Below are 21,416 nucleotides of genomic sequence, written 5' to 3' on the forward strand. Positions count from 1 at the left end.
AATGGGCTAATCGCAGTGACCAACAATGATATCATTATGGAGCATGCTTACCTTGTACTACAAAAAAAAATCTGAAGTGCAGGGTATGGGGTTACCAGTGCCCCCATTACTCTCATTTGAAATGGTGGAGACCCTGATTTCAAATAGTGTGCCTCCTTACAAGTTATTGTCTGGTAATCACCAGACAATTACCCATACACTGCAGAACACATTAAAAAAGTCCAGAGATGGGGGAAGATCTCCCCCATCCTGGCCTCAATTATTTCCGGTTCTGTCACATTTGAAAAAGGGAGTAACTCTTTCAAATGAGTTGGTCCCCAAATAGTTTTGTCTGGTGATCAGCAATAACTCAATGTATTGTGCTGAAAACATGAAGCTTTCCGGAGATTGGGAGGGTACTTGAAGCCATCATCCCCATGCTGACATGCATTACCCTCTTTGAAAGAGCCACTTAGTAATTATTATCTGATGGACAGAATTGGGGGAGGGGGTGGTTCTGATGACAGATCTCCCCCATCTTATGTCAAATAAAAAACAGGAGTCCCATCATTTAAAGTGATATGTTTTCTAATGTCCAAAATGCTTTAATGGGCTATCATATCATTCCTATACAGTTAATAGTTTAATCCAAGATGGCGATTACTAGCGAAAAATAAAAAGTACAGATTTTAGTACGAAAACCTATGTATACAATCCTGCTTTTTGTTGTTTTGGGAAGGTGTAATAATGCCAAAGCAAGAAGTACAAAGTATTTCTTGGTGGTCTTTATGAAAAACAAAATACATGCATTTGCCTTTAGTTCACTTTCTTGCAATGTCAATAAAATAACCCACACTTTTTTGGCTTTTTGGGTTGATTTTGTTTGCCCTGTTAGAAAAAGTAAAGGTGTATACACACTAGACGACTTGCAAAAGATACAATGACTTCAACAATTTCCCTTGAACTCCCCCTGCACTCCCGCAACTATAATATTTTGCATAAACTGTGCAATCTGACAAAAGATCTGACCAACGACCTTAATCTCGTTAACGAGATTGCCAGATTTGACTTCATGTAGGTAAGATCTTAGAATGTAAGCTCTCATGAGCAGGGACCTCTTCCCTCATGTGCTTCTCTTTACATTTTCTTCTACTCTCTACTCCCCATTAGGGCACCTAACACGGGACCGCCAACTCCCTGCAGCTTATTGTGAGTGCTTTAATCACTATTTCAGCAATGTATATAAATTGTGTCCTTGTCCTGCACTGTAATGTACTGTAAGTTACTTGTTTCTTGTTCACTTATTAGTTCTATGTACTATGTAAGGCGCTGCGGAACACTTGTGGCGCCATATAAATAAAGGATAATAATAATAATAATAATAATATGTCAAATGACCCGCGGGACCGCGCATCGGCACTGCACGATTTGTCGTTCCAATGTGTCTGAATCGGCCAAATCGTGCAAAATATCGTCTAGTGCTACGCACCTTAAGAAGACTAGTGTGTATTTTCTAAAAATGTCAAAGTTTTCTGAAAAAACAAACACAAATTATAATTAGTGTGGCTACTGTACAAAAACATTACAGATACTGGAATGTAACCAGCACTAAAAGTGCCAAATTAGGCTCAGCACAGGGGTGAGAAACCCCTCAGTGGCAAAAGAGTTAAAACTACAAAATAAGAGTAAATATTAAAAACATTTGAAAAATATTGATATATTGCATGGAACATATTTTTTAATACATTTTAATAAATAGATAGATATTGTATCACTATAAGATATTTAAACAGGACACAGTTCAAATGTATATTACTATAATTATGTTTGCTTTGAGTATTTCACAAAAGCTGCCAAAGTGCATAAACAAACTAACAGAAAGCCATAAAAGTTTAATTATATAACAAAGTAATAAAATAGAATTCTGCCTGCTAAAAGAAATCCTTCACGATATTCCAATTACAAATATCTATATAAATAGTGCACATCTGTAAAATGTATTGCTTGATAATTAGCCTAATATATTATTTTATGTTCAAAGAAAGCATGAAGAACAGGGTCATTTGCACTGATTATGTTATACTAGCTGGGATATCCGATGTTGTCCGGGTTGAAGAATGGACCTTGAAGTACATCTGCAGCCTTAATTTTTTTACATTGCAAGCCAACATTGGAGAGCATGGTATATGAAAATGTACTTGGAAGAAATTAGTAACTGTCAGTGCAGGTGCAGTGTGACAGTTGATCCTCTAACTCACTGCTCTTCCGTTGGAGATCTGCCTGCCCCCCACTGGTACATATCAGGCTGTGCCTTCAGATCAGTGCAGTTTTAGGCACTGGAAGACATCCAGGGCGACCTTACTTAAACCAAAATTTCAAATCAGAGACTCCACAGCCTACTTGGTGGGCACCAGGTAGACCTCCATGGCCCTGATGAACTTCAAATATAGCCAAAAACCTAATCTTGGTCAAAGTATACCACCATGTCAAATTTGGTGGAGGTAGGTACAAAACTGTGGCCATGCATAAAACACAAACAGACACACATACACTTTATTGTTTATTATGTAGATAAGTTGGAAGCATGAACGTTTGGCTGGAACTGTGAATTGATGGGCCCCATAGCAATGGGTGCCATTTTTTACCCATGGCTCCCCTTCTCTGATCTCAAAAAGAGCACTGCGGGGGCCTTTTACGAGTATGTACTATCTAGTGTGCATAAGCAGGGGCACCGAGAGGGGGGTGGTGCTGGGGAAGCAGATACTAATTACTCGGGCTTGGACTTGCTGGAGGGGCTGGGCAGTTGTATATCTACAATTACACTTCTGAGGAAGCCGCTGAACCTAAAGGAGGCGGAGAAACGCATACGGGATTTCTATTACTCCAAACCAGCTGGTTAATACTACTTATTGATATCCTGGGAGAATTGTGAGTACAGGACAAACAAGATAGCAGAGGACTGTAATCTTACTTACCAAAGGAATTAACCTTATGGGCTCGTGACTTTATAGACGGAGACAAAAAAGTTTTATTGCATGCTTACTGAACTGCTTACTAACACTATGGAGTGCAAGCTTGAGACACACTTTTGCTTGCTTTGTTATTGGCATAAAACCAATGAAGTCTCTGCAATAAACAACAAAAACTATTGCTGCCCTGCTTCTCCCAAATTAACAGCTTGCTTGTCAGAATACTAACCCAAGCATTACTACAACCCTGAATGCATTTTTATAATGGAGAAAGTATAAGGCTCTAAGGAGCTAAGGATTTTATACGCCCATCTATTGACTTTTATTTATATGATGTATTGATTTTTTATTAGGGTATTGTTATAATGAAGTGGGTATACCGGCCGGTTTCTACTCTACATATAGCAAATAATTTTTTAGTCTTATTTATATTTATCAATTATGGATAATTTATTTTGATGTCTGAATACGTTTATGTAAAATATTAAAACTTTTCTGTTTAGTAGCGCTGTCCACACCTCTTGCACTATTTCTGTTTATTATAGGTTAAGCATATACCTATTGTTGATAGCAGCTGTGGACAAGGAATATCATTAGACTATTGTACGGTGTTGGGATTAGAGCGCCTAGTCTCTTTTGTATATCTACAATGGGTGCAGTGCACACAGGCCAATGGGTCCAGTAGGGCACTGTGTGCACGCACACCTGCTAAACCCCCAGTAAGTGCTCCTGGTGGTGCTATTTTTACATAATGTATTCGGAAAGATGGCATCAGCAGAATAGACAGCAAAGACTTCACTACATAGGCGCCGAATATCAACGGAAAGATAGCAGCGTGCCGGCACCAACCGGGAGCACTTGCAAGGAGCTTCACCGCATGGCTAGTGTGTGCCTGGAGTCTACTGCGCATGCACAGAACACCGGAAAAATGGCGGCGGCAGGCATTTTCTGGCGTTCTGTGCATGCACAGTAAACTCCAGGCACTAGAGTCTGCCCAGAGTCTACTGCTCATTTGCAGAACACCAGAAAAATGGCTGCGGCAGCCATTTTCCGGTGATCTGAGCAGCGCTGACACCCGACGCAGGACCATGGACAAGTTTAATAAAATATGTGTGCAGGGTGTGCGGTGCAGGGCCCCCCTGCACCCATTATAGATACGCCACTGCTCCACACTTACCTGCTACTTGTTGTTGCTCCTCACACGCTGCAGCTCCTCTATCAGCGGCATTGGTGTGACGTCATAAAGTCACGCGCGCTGGTCTCCAAAGAAACAAAAAACTTTATTGCATGGCTGCAGGCTTTGGCAGTAGGAGCCAGAGGCAGGCCGGCAGTGGTATTCCTGGCTGCAGGCCGGAACTCCTTTCTGTCCAGGCCCAGGACTCCAGTCCAGGCAGTCCCCACCTGATGGCGACCCTGCCCCCCAGTACCCAAACCCATCATAGCTCTCGACAGTCCTGTGGATGAATTTAACTGCGGCTTGTCTGCTCTGCTCTTTTGAGAACAGAACGGGGGCCTTGGGTGGAGAGCTGTACTATAAAAGTGACAAAATCTGATTAGTTGCTAAGGGCAACACCACCTTTTCACTTTGCATCATCTCCAGACCCCGTATCCGGCATATTACCACTGAATGAGCTTTTTATGTATGGGGTGACACAACAGTGTACCTGTATCAGTTTGAGAAGAACCAAATATCATGTTTAGGGGACCCCCTCCTAATATTAGTTCTCCATCTATGTGGCTGATTCAGCTCCAGACCGGAACAGCCTCCTGCAATATTGCAGGTTGTGTTTCTTGTGTTCCTATGTTAGGTGTGAGCAGAAATCAGCTACCGTAATCATGCTTATATGTGCAGCGAGAGGTTCTGGTGGCAGCTCTCATCTAATTGAATCTACCCCTGAAACTGCTTGTTTCAATTCCCTTTCTCACATGATACTGTCCCAGTCACAAATAGTCCTATCCTCACTGATATAATAAAACAAGTGTACAGGTCACTGCATTGCACAGCACGCTTGTCTACTAAAACAGTCTATGCTACTGTGGATATTCCAATGGTCTGATTGGCTACAGGTTGTTCTATATCTGCCTTCTTCAAAAAAGATACACAAGAATGATCTGAATATTAAGAATGAGTAAAAGACTCAGAGGGAGATGTATCTAGCCTTGGAAAAAGTAAAAGTGGAATAGTTGCCAAAAGCAACCAATGAGCTTCTGACTGTCCTTTCGATGACCGTGCTAAAAAATCAGGGACCAGATTAAGGCTTGTGGGGGCCCTGGGGCAACAAAGTTGTGGGGGACCCACCAATAAAATAGGTACAACCTGCTCCTACCTATAATCCAGCCCAAGAGACGCCCCTCTCGTGTGTGTGGTGCCTGAGGGCAGGACGGGAGGGTGCAATGCTGCCTCTGTCAGACGCTGCTAGACGGGGACTGGTGATGAGACTCACCATGAGAGCTGGGAGAGGACATGCCGTCTTGGTCACACACACACATGCAGCAGCCACAGGCAGGGGAAGCAATGCCAGCGGACATCAAATCTGTTGAACATTAGAAACTCCTCTTCCATGCTCTGGTGGCAGTGGGAGGACCCCAGGCAGCATATGATCACTGCTGGGAGCCTGCACTCTTCTGCTGCTGCTCCCTGGTGCAAGTAAGTGCTGGACATCGAGGAGTTACCTGCTCTCCCTGCTGCCGTCTGAGGGGTCAACTGAGCCCATTAACTCTTAATATTCACTCTGTGGCATGTGCGGGTGCAGAGTGGGCCCGGTCGGGGCAATCCTTGCGCCACTGTGGTGGTGGCATCAGGGAGACCGCCCCACCTATAATCCAGGCCTATAGATAAATGACAGAAGCTGTAACGATACTAGTCTACTTGAACATAAAAGAGGAATAAAACATCAACAAAACTAATTGTAACCTCTCACGTGGAGGTAAAACGATAGCAACAGACTTTTTGTCTACTGGCTTAGCCCAATAGTTTTCCTACAAGTGATTGTAAAATCTTCTACATGTGAATGAACATGTCTGTATTTCTGTATGTATCAATGGGCCAAATGCATCTACTTTGTCCAATCTATATAAAAAAAAAAAGTTTTTCTTGCAGCAGAAACAATGTTATTATTTCCATGTGCCGAATTAGCACATTTAGAATTTTCAGAACATTTTGCAGCTTTGACAGTGCTATCATAGAACAAATGATAGTGTATGTAACCCAGTGCTCCATAATGGAATCGGTATGAATTACCGCCGGAAGTAAGCCCGGCAGATGAAATACCGACGCCGGAAGGCCGGCACATGAAGATCCCGACTAAACCTAACCTCCCCCCCCGGTGGTGACAGACGCTAGCCCCCCTTCCCCTATACTAAAGGCCCCCATACATCAGAGATTGATTGCAGCAATCGTGCAATTAGCAATCGATTGTGTATAAAAATCTTTCCCTTTTTTAATCGAATGCAGATTGCTGAATTGCCACAATCGATTGAAAAAGGGAAAGATTTTTATACACAATCGATTGCAAATTGCACGATTGCTGCAATCAATATCTGATGCATGGGGGCCTTAACCCTAACCCTCCCAGGGGGATGCCTACCCCTAAGTCCCCCTGGGTCTACCTACACCTAATCCCCCCCCCCCCCGCGGCTATCAGCTCCCGACGCCCGGCTTACTTACCTTCGGTATGCCGAGCGTCGGGATTTCGGCGTGGGGCTTATGATAGGCGTCAGGATTTAGATGCCTATCATTAGTCCCATGGAGGAATTTCACTGTCGGGAAGCCGTCGGTCGGCATTTTGACCGCCAGCTTCCTGACTACATCCCCTCCTCAACTCCAGTCTTCAAGCACCACCAACAGGTCATGTTTTGTGGATTTCTATTATCATGCACAGGCGAGTTAATTTATTTTACAGAGTCAGTAATAACCCACCTGCTTCCACAGACAATACCTGTCCTGTTGGGAAACTTGAGTGTTGAGTTTGAGAACCACTGATCTAACCAATATTATTAAACCCCACCACAGAGAGTCTTTTTCCATTGCAGCTAAAATCACGTCAGTTTAAACAGGCACTATAGACACTTTACTTCTATTGTTCCTACCTTATACAACTCCATGCCTAATATATAATGTTTAGAAAAGTACATCATGACATGGTACTGGGGGCATGGTACTGGGGGCAGGCCTGTATGGACAGGAGTTTCTTATATTGAACCTACTCAATATTGGAATTTAGTTTAAAAGTGTGGTTACATGTTTAAAATATTTATTATATAGTGTACCTCCACTGTAAATTACATGAGGTCACGATATGTGGCTAAGCACATCACTACTTATTATTGTAATCCATTATCACAGATTTGCCTGGTGTTAGCGAGGTGCTTAAGACTATGGGCTCTATGTATTAACATTATTTTTACTAAATAAAGTTCACACCCTTTTCACATTATTTTAGTATCACCTAAAGTTACTAAAGGGCAATTGGAGTAGAATTCGTAAAGTTCTACTCCAAGACTAATTATCACTTATTTTTAGTAATCAGATCACATTTCCCATAATTGTAATGTGAAATGTGATCTGGCCAAAGTTACTAAAAATAAACTTAAAAAAAATACCGGGAAGGCCCTGTGATAATAATGCCACCTGGAGGTGGCGTTATCCAGGGTCTCCTCCAGTTACCGGACTCCTGCTCCGCTCTAACGGGCAGAGCAGAGCCCGGAGCCGAACCCAGTGATCAGCTGTGTGGTCTAAACAGACCACACGCTGATACACTGTAAAAAATAAATAACTAAATAAATAACTTACCTGAATTCAGGGACCGGAGATCGGTGCTCCGGTGATGTCCTCCCTCCGGTCAGCTGGTCTCCCATCCTGCACTGGTCGTCACCTGACCGGGTCCCAGTGCAGGACGGGATGTCAGCTGACCGGAGCAACGGAGGACTTCACCGGAGCACAGATCACCAGAGGTAAGTAATTAACGGAGGGGGTAGCGATTGTGGGGGCGGAGCTTAGCGGCGGCCAGTTGGCGCCTGCGCGGGCACCTGTCACGGTATTTTTTGCGAAAATACCGTGATAAGTGTGCGGAGGGGATTCGCAGGGATAGAGCTTTATCGCAAGCTCATCTGCTGCAAGGGATTTGTAGTAAATCCCTGTGATATTGGCTGAATTCACAATGCGAATTCAGTCGGTAATATCACACTACAATCTGCATTCAAAATGCGGATTGTAGTAAATAGAACCCATAGTGCACATTGTGCACATCACCGCTAATGCTATAATGACCAATGGCTTGTATGTACAGTATGCAACAAATCATACTCAAGTAATACCCCTTTCACACAACCCGGGTTTTTTCACATGAGCGCACATTGACACGGGTTTTTGCTATGTGTGACTGCAAATTACCCCAGTTGAAGTCCCGGGTCTACGATCCTGCTCTGTAACAGGGTTGGGGATTGAGACCCATGTATTACCCGGCTCGTCGGGCTGAAAGGGGTAGAATTCCTGTTTTTAGGAAAAGGATTACTTCTAGGTAACTATTAACAAAGACAATAATCACCTTTTTGAATCCGTCCAATGATTCTATCCTTTCTGCTTTACCCTCTATTCATATTGATCTCAATGCCTACTTGGCAAAAAGTTCAAGTTACCTCTTTCAGGGCACTCTGCAGTGCATGGCTGCATCAATGACCCAGCACCCATTCTATCTACATTTACCTACACCACAATAACCTAAATATATTTACCATAAATACACTATAATTAACACTTATATACCTTACAGACTTTTATTCCTAAGCTTACGCTCCCCAACAACCTGATCAATTTTCCTAGTTTACTTATAACTTATGAATGTATGACATGTACAGTATTTATTTTAAGCTTACAAAGTGCTACTAGATTTAAACATTCACATTCAGCTTTTGAGTAAGAAATTGAACATTCCTCCTTTCCCTTTAACTAGAACTTCAACCACAACCTCAAGCCAAAACCTATGGCCTGGGGTTAACTCAGCAGCCAAAATAAATAGAGCTCTTTGGCAAACGTTTACTACTGTGTTTAGCTATTTGCTCCAGATTAGAATTGTGACATTCTCAGCCTTGTGTAGGAAGTGGTCTTTCAGGGAACTAATGAATGTGCAGTCACACATATCATAGGGTTTCTACTCCAATTGCCCTTTAGTAAATTTATGTGAAACTAACATAATGTGAAAAGGGTGTGAAAACACCCCTTTTCACTTTATTTTAGTAAAAATGTTAATAAATAAGCCCCATAGAAATGTAACATGTGCAAAACCAATATCATTTTAAATATATTTTGTTTAATCGTCTGAGGCATCTTTTTACCAATAAGCAGAAAAGACCAGCATTCTTATATGAATAGTTGCAATGTAGGTCAGTACACTTAATAGAATACAGATGTTCCTTCTTCAGCTTGATTTTTGGACCACAATCACACACACAGTTTATAAGGTCATAAAAGTAAATCAGTTAGTTAATGTATATATTTAAACGGAATGTTCCACTTACAAGCAATTATTTTCTTTATCAGAAAGCTTTAGTTCCCTGACTATTAAAATAGTTGGTTGCCTGTGCTGTAAAGCTGCATACACACACAACAATTTTGTTACCAACGATTTTCTGAACGATTTTCTGAACGATTTTCTGTCAGATTATCTATCAGTGTAATGAACGATTTTTTTGAACTACAAACGATTTTTGCATATCCCTTAATGAAAATCGTTGAGTTGACAAGTCTGACTGAACTACAAACTACAAACGTGAATGTGCATGAACAATTATTGTTCATCGTTTGACTCAGAAAGTGAACGATTTTTTCAAACGATTATCATTAAACGATATCGTTTAACGATAATCGTTCAAAAAATCGTTGTGTGTATGCAGTTTTAAGCTGCATATACACACAACGATTTTGTTACCAACGATTTTATGAACGATTTTATGAACGATTTTCTGTCAGATTATCTGTCAGATTATCTGTCAAATTTTTTAAATTGTAATGAACGATTTTTTTGAACTACAAACGATTTTTGCATATTATAAAATCTTTTAAAGTGACACTAGCGCTTAGGTAAAATATTTAATGAATATAAAATCAAGGTAAAACAAAACACAAGGTTTCCCACAAAAAACGAATTAAAAACAAAAAACAGCAGAAACAAGGTATACAGTACATGAAGTTACGGTATAGCAGCAAAAAATACTGTTTTTTTATTTTTGGGGAAAGGGATTACCCCATTTTTAAAGTGTCTAAGCTGCTGAAGGTCTTTTTGTGCTAGGAGATCCACCTTCTTACTCTACTATCAGATTTTTGCATATTCCCTTAATGAAAATCGTTCAGTTGACAAGTCTGACTGAACTACAAACTACAAACGTGAATGCGCATGAACGATAATCGTTCATCGTTTGACTCAGAAAGTGAACGATTTTTTCAAACGATTATCGTTAAACGATATCGTTTAACGATAATCATTCAAAAAATCATTGTGTGTATATGCAGTTTAAGTCTCCAGTTTCCCACAACATACAGTCTACAGTAGGCTGGTATAAGAATTTGGAGAGCTTTCAGTAGTATCAGGTCTGCGTTTGTGGGTAAGGATTAGGCAACAACTAGGGGAAGATATAGAAATTACTTTTAAAATGTTATTGTGAGACATATAGAATCAGTCTTCCTAAGGGCTATTTCACACCTGCTGGTTTTAACCGTCCAGCAAAAATCCGGGCGTTTTTTTGCCGGGTATGAAATGTAGTGGTTGATGGAAGCAGGTGGCTCCTTTCACACGGCATGGGCACGGTCGCCGTGTTACAGCCGGGAATATCCACTGAGAAGGACGGCTGCCGTGCCGTGCCGTCCCTACAAGCCAGTCGAGTATAGGAAACAATGTTTCCTTACACACACGCCTGCCGGCTTGTACAGCAGCTGCTGCTGTGCATGCCCAGTAGATAAATAATAATAAAAAAAAAACATTGAAAACAGCTCAAAGCCGCTGCATGTGAAAGGCACTGAGTGCCTGAAGAAAACAGGCAGCTTCTGACAGTTTTTTTGCCGGCCAGGCAAAACCAGCAGGTGTGAAATAGGCCTGAGCTTAATAAAACTACACTGTGGCTAATAGTGATGCATAATCTTTTTATTTTATTTAGTGGGAACCCTAAGTGTCAGTTTGCCATTTTCGAGGGGCACTCAGGGATCATGACATGACACTAACCAAATGAATGTAAAATTGCCCTTTCCAAATCAGTCTACAATTGAGGAGATATAGAGGTCTATTCATGAATTTTTTTCACTGCTCCTTCAGGTCACGCATGCGCACAAGAGCCCCGACGTCCAGCGGAAGGTGCCTGACAGGTTGCAGAGGGATCCAAAAGGATCCCTCTTCGCAACCCGGGACTCCTTCCCATAGGAAAGGAGCGGGTAGCGGGAGCACTTGCCATCTGAAGATGGTGAATGCTCCTGCAATCAAGCTCTGAAAATATAGCATTTTCTGAGCTTAATGAATTCTGTCAAATTACTAGTGTATGGGGACAGCTGGCCATTCCGCGAGAGGAAGGTAAGCAGGAGATATCTGTGATCTCTCCTGCTTTACCCTCCTAATGAATGACCCGATAACTTAATTTCTACAATTGCAGGTGAAAATGTTAATTTTCACCTGCTTTTGTAGAAATTAAATAGTGATGAATAGGCCCCATATGAGTCTATTCATCATCACTTAATTTTCACCAGTTTTTGTATAAATTAAGTGTCAGGGCCATTTATCAATCCTGTAATTCAGGAGATATCACTGATATCTCCTGGTTACAAATCTGCCCCAATAATTTCTACAATCCCCATACTTTAGTATGGTGTTGTGGTAATTATGTAATTCATCAAATTAAAAAAAAGTTTTTTTCGGAACTTGACAGTGAAGCTGTACGCCTCCCTGAGATGGCGTACAGCCCCCGAATTTCATTACAAGCTGCTGTTTACACGGCAGCTTGTACAGCAGAGGGATCTTTTCAGATCCCTCCTTGCTGAGTTCTGTCTGCCTGCGGCTGCCAGCTACCCCCGTCCCTCCTCCCGGCTCCACCTCACTCACCGCTGTATAAAAGGAGTCTTCATGCCGGCGGTGGGTGTCAGGGCTCGGCCAGTCACCTTCACAAGACCCCCATAAATAAAGTGAGCAGCACCTTATTATCCTGCAGGCGTGGGCAGGCAGAGGCAGAGCAGTCCCGGCCGAGGCTGACGCTGGACGCAGGTGGAATCCATGGGCTGGGGAGCTGGCTAACCACGACCGAAGGCAGGAGAGTGATGGGAGTGGGCAGGATTCCGCAGGTCTCCGGACTCTGCTATTATTATTACCAGCCTGCTGTTGACTGGAGCAAGGAGCCCTATGAGGACTTCAGTAGCAGCTGACCAAGTGCTGACCAAGGCTACACAGCTGCCCAACACGCAGACATGGGGTAAGTGGAACAACTTATCCATGTGTAAACGCTTTTCTTCTTCTCCGGTCTTGTGAGAATCTACACAGCCTGTCTTCAAGCTGTACATGTGCAGCTTGAAGACAGGCAGTGAAAACTGGAGGACCAGGAGAAAAGTCTCTCACTTCCGAAAAACTGACTTCGTAGAAACAGAAGTTTTTCAGAAGTGATATTTTAGAGCAGGAGGCATTATGAATGCCTCCCAAACTTTGGTCCCCATATTTATCAATGAAGCATAACCCCCTTTAGCGCTCGCTAAAGGAGTTATGTCAACCGTTCTGGATTTAACAAACAGCAGTAAAGTAGGATTACCGCTGTTTGTCCCAGCATCGTTCTCGCCATCTTTATATAATTATGTTTTGATGAATAGGCCCCATAGGCATATTTGCTAACTTACTGGATGTCAGGGGAACATATTGCACCAAAGGTGGGTGTGATTATGCAATTGTGTCATCGTGGCACCGTCCCTGCTACACAATTCTACACCATCGGCCGCTGCAGACCACCCACTTCACTTGGTAAGTGGGTAGCTGCGGGCAAGCGACGCCTAGTTCTGGGACTCTTTTCCACTCCTCCGGGTGTCTGGGAGCACCACCCGATTTTCAGGAGTCTCCCAGACATTCTGGGAGATTATTGGGGAAAAAAGGGGGAGGAGGGCATTTTAAGCACTAAGGGCCTGATTCAGCAAGGTTCGCAGTTGCATATACGCATGCAATCGGTCAACTGTCTTGTATTGCACATGCATATGGATTGCAGTGTACGAACTAGCCACGGTGATCGTGACAGGGATCACAAAGGCTACACAGACCCATGGCATAGTGATTGACAGGAAGTGCCATTTGTGGGTGGTGATGGGGGGGTGATCGGCCGAACACAGGCGTGCCAGTGCGTTCGCACGCTGTTTCAGGGGCCAGAGGCCTCACCGCGTGCGCAGAAGTAAGCAATACCTGAGTGAGGTCTGACCTGCCTTAACTGTGCGTATGGGTCCGATGTTACTCGATTTTACCGATTGTTTCACTATGTTGGGCAAGTATACGGATGTGAGTAAGGGGAAGTGGGCGTCCTTATGTCAGGCTGCGATCGCAATGCAAATGCAAACATTTACATATCACCACTGATATTAGCAACTGCGTTGCGTGCGTATAAGCATGCTGGATCAGGCCCTAAGTTTTCACCTATTTATCTCAGGGCTTAATAAAACAAGCAACACAAAGGAGAGAACGCACGCACTTAGCCGATGTTTTTGTACTGCGCATGCATCTCAGTATACGTGCGCGAACTAGACAGCGTGGTCGGGTAAGCGTACACAGACTACAAGCAACGTGCACGCAGAACCCTTCTGATACTGATTGATAGGAAGTGCCATTTGTGGGTGGTGACGGGGAGTGGACGGGCGAACGCAGGCGTGCCTGTGCGTTGGGACACCGTTTTAGGGACGTCCATAATTAAGCCAGTGCGGCGACGGACGCAGAGATTAGACTCCGTGCACACAGGAAGTTGCGCGAGGTCTGGTCAACCACTATTATGCAAATGTGGTCCATGGTTCTCGATGTTACCGATGTTTACGCTATCTTGCGTACTCATCGGGCTTTGAGTAAAGGGAGATGGCCGGCTTAATATAGGGCTGGGCGTCTGCATCTTGAGCTGCTGTCTCCGTGCGTATGCATTGATTAGCATATTCTCGCTGAATCAGGCCCTCAGTTCACATGGTCATTAGCCACAATAACATATTAATAATTTCAACCCAATTTCCTCGGTATAAGAAAATATCAAAGTGTGGAGGTGTTCCCCTGAGAGTAATTATACATAAGGACACAAAGAAGTAGAGAAAACTCTCTTTTTGGGGGCACACTTAAGTGGTTAAATTAATACATAACTTTTAATTATTAATTTCTAAAAAAATTCCAAAATTATAAAAAAAATCACATACAACAAATACACAAACAAAGACTCCGTATGAAATCTGTAAATATATATTAAAAATCACTCCAAGAGTATGGGTAAGCTCTAATCAAAAAATATCTTATGTATACTCATACCCTATTCATACATGGAGCGTTGATCAAAGCTGTAATCAGGAAGATATTAAACATATTCATTACCATAATCATTCATGGAGCATTTGAATATCAACCTACTCCGGGAGAGTAGGCAAGTATAGGGAGCGCATGAAATATAAGTAGTGGATTAACTATTGTATTTGCTGACGGGGGGAAGTGTATGTGTGGCCATTGCTAGGAAGCAGCATACTAAAGCAGACATTTCTATACAGCTACAGCTTGTGTAATAATGTTGGAATGAGGAGAGATAGCACAATGCAGAGACATGAAACAGTAAGCTGCTGGCAGTCATAACTTCCCCTCACCATTTATCATAACAGAGCATTCTTCTACTAGGTCCTAAAGGAGAGTTTTGCTTTCTTGCTATGCAGATGCTTTTATGTGTGTCTGTGACTTTTTGGTGCCCTGTGCCAGAGAGCGCACTGGCGACCCCCCCCCCCCCACCGCCATTTTTTAAATAGGGACATAAGATAGTGCACCTGAAAAATGGCCATGGCCTCATGGGGAAGGGCCAGGGAAGAGATATCGGAGGCCAGGAGATGCTGGGGATAAAAGAAGAGGAAGCTACAAGTGAGAATGATAGTAAACAGGAAATTGCCAGGCCCAAACAGCGCCCCCTGCCCTGCGGTGCCCTGTGCCATGGCACTGGTCGCACTATCCTAGTTAAGGCCTTGGTTTGGAGTAACTGTGTGCAGCCCAGAGTTTTCTTTTGTGTCACGCTCACTGCTACAGCCAGGATAGTTGTTACCAATATTTGAAGGTAGCTGCTGTCACCAAAGGGGCAGTGGGCATCGCCGAAGAAGGAACAGAGATAGGAACAGGAACAATGACACAATGGATCAATGGACAGTCTTGATGTGATGAAAAGTATGCCCTCAGATTTAGGGGTAGATGTACCAAAGCTTCAAAGAGTGGACAAATGGAGACGTTGCCCATAACAACTAATCAGCTCCAAGTTAGCATTTATCAAGTACAGTCTATAAAATGGTAGAAGCTGATTGGTTGCCATGGACAATTTCACCACTTGTTGACTACTCTAGAAGCTTTAATACACCCCCCCCCCCCAAAATCACAAAAGCGTGAGATGAGCAAAGTTGCCATCAAATTACGTGTGAATTACATTTTGTGGTAGAACAAGCCATTGCACAGCTGTGAAAGTTTAGTGATACAATCTTGAAGTTCCATTCACGGAGTGGCATGTTACTATGTATTTGTAACTCCTCCACTCTACGGCATTTATAGTCCATAGACCAGGCACATCCAACTTCCAGTAGGTTGTCATCTACTTTCATGTTTCAAAACTAGCCTTGACCTATCACACCTTCCCACCACCATTCCTCATTTTAAACAAGTGTATTCATCTGAGCGTTCATTAAAAAATTTAAATAAATGGTTAGTTCTTATAAAAAAAAAAAAACCTAATACATTTTAAATTAGTGTGCACTCATATCACATAATAATGCCACACTCACCTAGAATGTTTGTTGGTGGTTAGACCTACTCAATTTTAAAATTAATGTGTACTTATAGAACATAATAATGCAACACAGTGTCCAGAATGTGTGTTGGTGGGCATGTAGTGCTTCTTACCACCAGTGGTGTCACTACTGGGGTCTGTGACACCCAGTGCACCAAATAGCCACTGACCGAGAAGGGGCGAAGGGCAGCGCCTGCCTTCAGATCAATGATAAGGAACTAGCATTTCTGTGCCCCTGTAGTGACGCCACTGATTACCACACTGGCTGGCATGCCGACTCTTCTCTATTCTCCCACTGTCTATGAGGTGGTGATCTGGTAACAAGGAACAGTCTGCAAACTACTTTCCATGATTCAAACACTGCTAAATACACCTGCATCATGACAACTCATTTGTAAACTGCCCCTTTGAATAGTGACTACACAAAGGAACAGTCCACAAATTACTTTCAACAGTAGGAGTATTTTCAGTGACAATTTTTGAACACACTTGTATTGTGCCAAGTAGTGTGTGTACAGTTCCTTGCACTGTGGTGCAGGGATGATCTACCTCAGAGCGTCCCGTGATCCCCTGGTCGATCGTGATCAACGCTTTGGACATCCCTGCTATAAACAAGGCCAAGATGATGATGTTGTCCATTGACGTTGCTCAGTGGAATGGTTGGAGTATAATAAGGGAAAAGTCCAGCTGGAGCCAGGGAATTCTGTGAATAATGCAAATGATTGGGAAAATTCTGTGTGGTACATTCCGCAGGAAAAATGAAGTGTGAAATTATCTTAAATGAGGACAATATTCTGCTAAACTCACTTACTAACTCTGCTACAGTAATTTTTTATACATTTTAGGGGTGACTCCAACCTGTAGCTTGTCCAATCAGCTTCTCTCAGACAACCCAAAGCAGTCTACTTATTTCAAACGCTTTAGCTCTCTTACCAGGAAAACTAAACCTTGGGAAGTTCAGTATCTACAGTATAACACCTCCAATCACTCATGATTAGTAAAGTAAAATAGTAATAATAAAACTTGACTAACTTACAGATGTGTCTTCATACACCTAGCATCTACACGCCACACAGTGCAAGATGCCTGGCGCAACTGAGGCGCTCTGAGAGGAGTAGGGGACCATATCTCTATTTAAATTTTGCATGTTATTCGCATTGCAGATGCAGCAAAACAGTGCTCACAGTGTGCGAGAGATGTTGGGCTGCGACTATAATCGTACAGGGATTACTTTTAAAAACACATACAAAGCACAACAGAACTTGGCGTGAGAAAACACTGCAGTAGCTCGCATCGGAGCCCTTCTTAAAAAGTTTCAGACTCAGTCGCACACAGATATAAAAATGTTGCACATCAAATTGCCCAGTGCAAGCCAACAATGCAGTTTTGTCATTACAAGTTATTTTATTTATGCAAATAAAACGCATATTTTGAGCATAAAAGTTCTGCGCAGTTGAATTATCCGGGACCTGACGCACCGAAAAAGGCTATTTGGTGCGACTTGAGCAACATCTGTACTTATCTTATGTACCATCCATTTTAATTAAAATTACCTCCCCTCATATACCCCTTTCATGGAGTCCCTCAGGATATCCCACTGTTGTAGCTGACAGCTGCTGACTGCCAGCACAAAGAAGAGAGACCTGATATTGAGATATTCAAACTTTATCCGAGTGGGTATACGTAGATCCTTGAATGATGGGTGAAGCAGCTAGACCAGTCAGGAGCCACTTTACTACACATTTCCTATACCAGCCGGTTGAAGGACAGGTTGGTTGGATATTCTGTAAACATACAATATAATATTTACAAAGAACCAAAGGAAGCACTGGCACGGTGGTCTTAGGCAGAAGTGGGGAGGGTTGGTTCTGTTATTACTGCAGGTCAGCTCCCATTGGAAATAATGTTACAGTGATAGCCTATCAGTGGTTACCTAGTTCTCAGCGTTAGGCGATTTTCTGCTACTCCGCATGTGTGGAAATCCATAAAAACCTCATACGGTGCATGTGTCACACAGGGTGCACGCACAATGGCACTGTTGCGATTGACGCACAGTAACAGAAAGGTCTTGGGAAAGTGCTGGGCATTCCTGAGCGATGGTGATTTAGATGCACATAGATGGTCCGTCTTATGGGCATGTTATGCGAGTGTCATGGGTGTGTTGCTGAAGTGTTTGCATATGAAGCCATAGGGCTGGTGCAAGTTTGAATGGTGCAACCAACGGTGGTGTCCAAGATGCACCAGGTGGTATTACAGCATCTACAGATGCTCAAAGTGGACGCCTCAGTCCTTCACATTCATATGCACAGATGTAACCCAAGGAAGGGCTTTCTAACAGCATTTACATAAAGTTGCAGATGGGTGATCGCCAAAAGATGCCCTCTGAATCAGGCCCTATGTGACTCCCCGTTTTGTGTCAGACAAACCACATTACAGTGTCTCCACCATGCCCACATCATAGTATCTCTCCCTGCATCTATAGCCACCCCCTGGCATCACCGCTGCCATAGCGAATTGAGCTCTTGAATTCAAGTGTGATGACCACTATGTAGTTGTACAGTCCACCCCCCCCTCTCCCACGGGCTGGAGCCCTAGGCTGCAACCTACTGTAATTAGCCTAAGTGTTGATCAGGTTTTGTTTGCCTGGCTCTCCAGTTAAAGTAAAATGTGTAAAATGTTCAATGACTTTTTCCCAATTAATCTGCAGTGCCCATTACAGCTGCCCTTGCATATTAGATTGGTATCAATAAACAAAGATAGCAGCACTAATGACAGGTATAACTCTCAGCAACAACATGTCATGCTAACTCAGCATTAAGGGGCTTCTGTAGAAAACATGTTACTCCTAGACTGCAAAATAAATCATGCATGACACAAAGTGTATGACACACAGTTATACTAGTGAATCACAATAATAAAAAATGTATGCTCCTATTATATCACATCCTGACTGGGCCAATGGCTATATTAACTGTAGGAAGATTCCTTACAGGTACTCAGGCGTATATTCTAAGGAAGATTATTCTTCTTTATTAACTGATAGAAAAAAAGATATTTTGAAAACCAGTTCATACAGTATAAGATGAAAATACCTTTCTTGTATTCGGAAACTATTGTTCCAAATTTGGACAGATCTGTTCTTTCGTTATGTGTCCTTCTTTTGTATTCAAAGTTTTTCAGTCAAATCAATTAAGTTTTATCCTCACTTACAAAGGATGAGGGTCATTTGAGAACCAATTTGACAAACATGTTCAGGCAAACTATACTTCTACTAGGATATGTATCAAACAGTGTAAAGAGTGTGGAAGTGGACCAGTGGGGAAGCTGGCATAGCAACCAATCAGCTTCGAGGTGGCAATTATTAGGCACATTCTATAAAATAATAGGTAGGATCTTATTGGTTGTTATGGGCAACTTCCCCACTGGTCCACTTCTACACTTTTTACAATGTTTGATACATGCCTCCCTGTAACTGCTAATAATTAAGTGGAGAGAAAAAAAAATGAAAATTCTTCTAAAAAAAATTATAATGGAGTGGAGAACCTAGGATTATCACAGATTGATTTATCTTGCATATGACAACTGCAAAACATTACATTAAACAATATAGCAATAATTAACTGAGCATACTTTTTGCATATCTATATATATATATATATATATATATATATATATGTATATATATATATATATATATACTGTACCAATAAACAGCGGCACTCCAGGACTTATTCACTAAGTCCTGGAGTGCCGCTGTTTATTGGTACAGTGTTGAATTTTTCACAGAAGGCACCCTGGCAGTTAGCTATTGCATTTATTGAGTACCGGTTCTTTTTTGTTCCCCTATGTATATAAATATACATATATATGGAATTACATTTTATTTTCTGTGCATTCAGCTGTAAAGCACATGGCTTTAATCTTTCTGTAACCACATTTATGCTTTTATATGTGGCATGTATAAATGGTAGTAATCAGGGCACTGTATAGGGGTACTGTAAATCGAACTATTCTATTATACTGGGAGCCATCTCACTGGAGGCTATTCCGGAATTTAAAAAAAAACAGTATCCTTTGTTTATTACATAGCATTTGCACAGGGCTAGCAGTGTTCTATTACATCTACAAAATGACTGTACACCCAAGAGACTACAAGTGTCCTACGTGAAGCTCAATAGCAGTTCCAGGTATTAGGGCTGAAAGGTCACTTGTGAGAATGTAAGCAATGGTGAGGCATTTCAGAAGTTTTCGGTTAGAATTCACATAAAAGTAATTTGTTGATATTTACCAGTAAATTCCTTTAGCTTAAATAACAAGTCTCAAATAACTGTTAAGTACTCTTAGATACCCTGCAACTATTTATCTGTGGTGAAACTACAAGTCACAGCTTGCCCCATCAACCAGACCCTGACAAGACGCTATGGAATTTGTAGTTCCACAGCTGGGGAATAATAGGCTGCCTAAGGCTGCTTAAAAGCCCCCATACATCAGAGATTGATTGCAGCAATCGTGCAATTTGCAATCGATTGTGTATAAAAATCTTTCCCTTTCTCAATCGATTGTGGCAATTCTGCAATCTGCAATCGAGTGAAAAAGGGAAAGATTTTTATACACAATCGATTGCAAATTGCACGATTGCTGCAATCAGTCTCTGATGTATGGGGGCCTTAAGAGTCTCCTTATTTTGACAGGAATGAGTTAACTGGCAAATAACCACCAATTTGTTAGAAATACTAACTGGCGCATTCAGGAATGCCTCCCCATTACACAGGCTCATACAGAGCAAAGTGTGACTGTACAATTCTACATACAGTAGTGATGAAATCAGATACAAAATATAGATGGTTGTGGATTTTAGCTCATGAACAAAATTCAAATCAGTCCCATATATCAAATAAATACACATTTTAAGAACTCTCACAAGATAAAACAAATGATCTATAACATACAAACAGATTTCTTTAACCTTCAGATAACAAAATAATCTTACACATTTGCAATCATTGATATCTGTAGAAGCTAGATTGTCCAGATGTTTGTCTATATACAGTAATAATCACAGATCACTGTGAAACTCAATGAACTGTATTCAGGTAACCCTACCTTCATATCCACTGGCCAGGTAGACATTCAGGGGAAATAGCCAAAGAACATAGAATGAAATCTCCATGGCTCTGAAAAGAAGTCCTGTAGACGTAAAGGAAGCATAGAGACAGAGACAGAGAGGAAAGAATTCTACAGAGTCTTTAAGCTGCAGGCTAGAAGCAAGATACCGCAAGTTTTTTTCCCCTTGGAGAACTGAAACTGTGCCAGGAAAAAGGGGGGAGTACAGCAGCAGTCCCTCATTGGACACGGCAGATTCCCTAAGTTAGTGTATGATCCCTTTGCAGAAGCTGGTCTATAGATTTCACTTTTTCTTTGCACAAAAGAAAACTAATGATTCAAAGAAGCCATTTCTGCCTATTGCCA

General features: G+C 42.1%; 1 protein-coding gene across 2 annotated transcripts in view; it reads right to left on the reverse strand.

Annotated features, from left to right (window-relative positions):
- Nucleotides 1–21,203, reverse strand: part of SRPX (sushi repeat containing protein X-linked) — a 92,304-nt gene extending 71,101 nt beyond the window's left edge. For both annotated transcript variants that reach the window (XM_088451687.1, XM_088451686.1), the window contains exon 1: nt 21,051–21,203. In XM_088451687.1, the coding sequence (XP_088307813.1) occupies nt 21,051–21,117 (67 nt within the window). In that variant the 5' untranslated portion in view covers nt 21,118–21,203. The remainder of the gene's footprint in view (nt 1–21,050) is intronic.
- Between the last annotated feature and the right edge of the window lie 213 nt (nt 21,204–21,416).

This window comes from Taudactylus pleione, unplaced genomic scaffold, assembly GCF_031769625.1.
Source record: "Taudactylus pleione unplaced genomic scaffold, aTauple2 ptg000026l, whole genome shotgun sequence".
Lineage (NCBI taxonomy): Eukaryota > Metazoa > Chordata > Amphibia > Anura > Myobatrachidae > Taudactylus > Taudactylus pleione.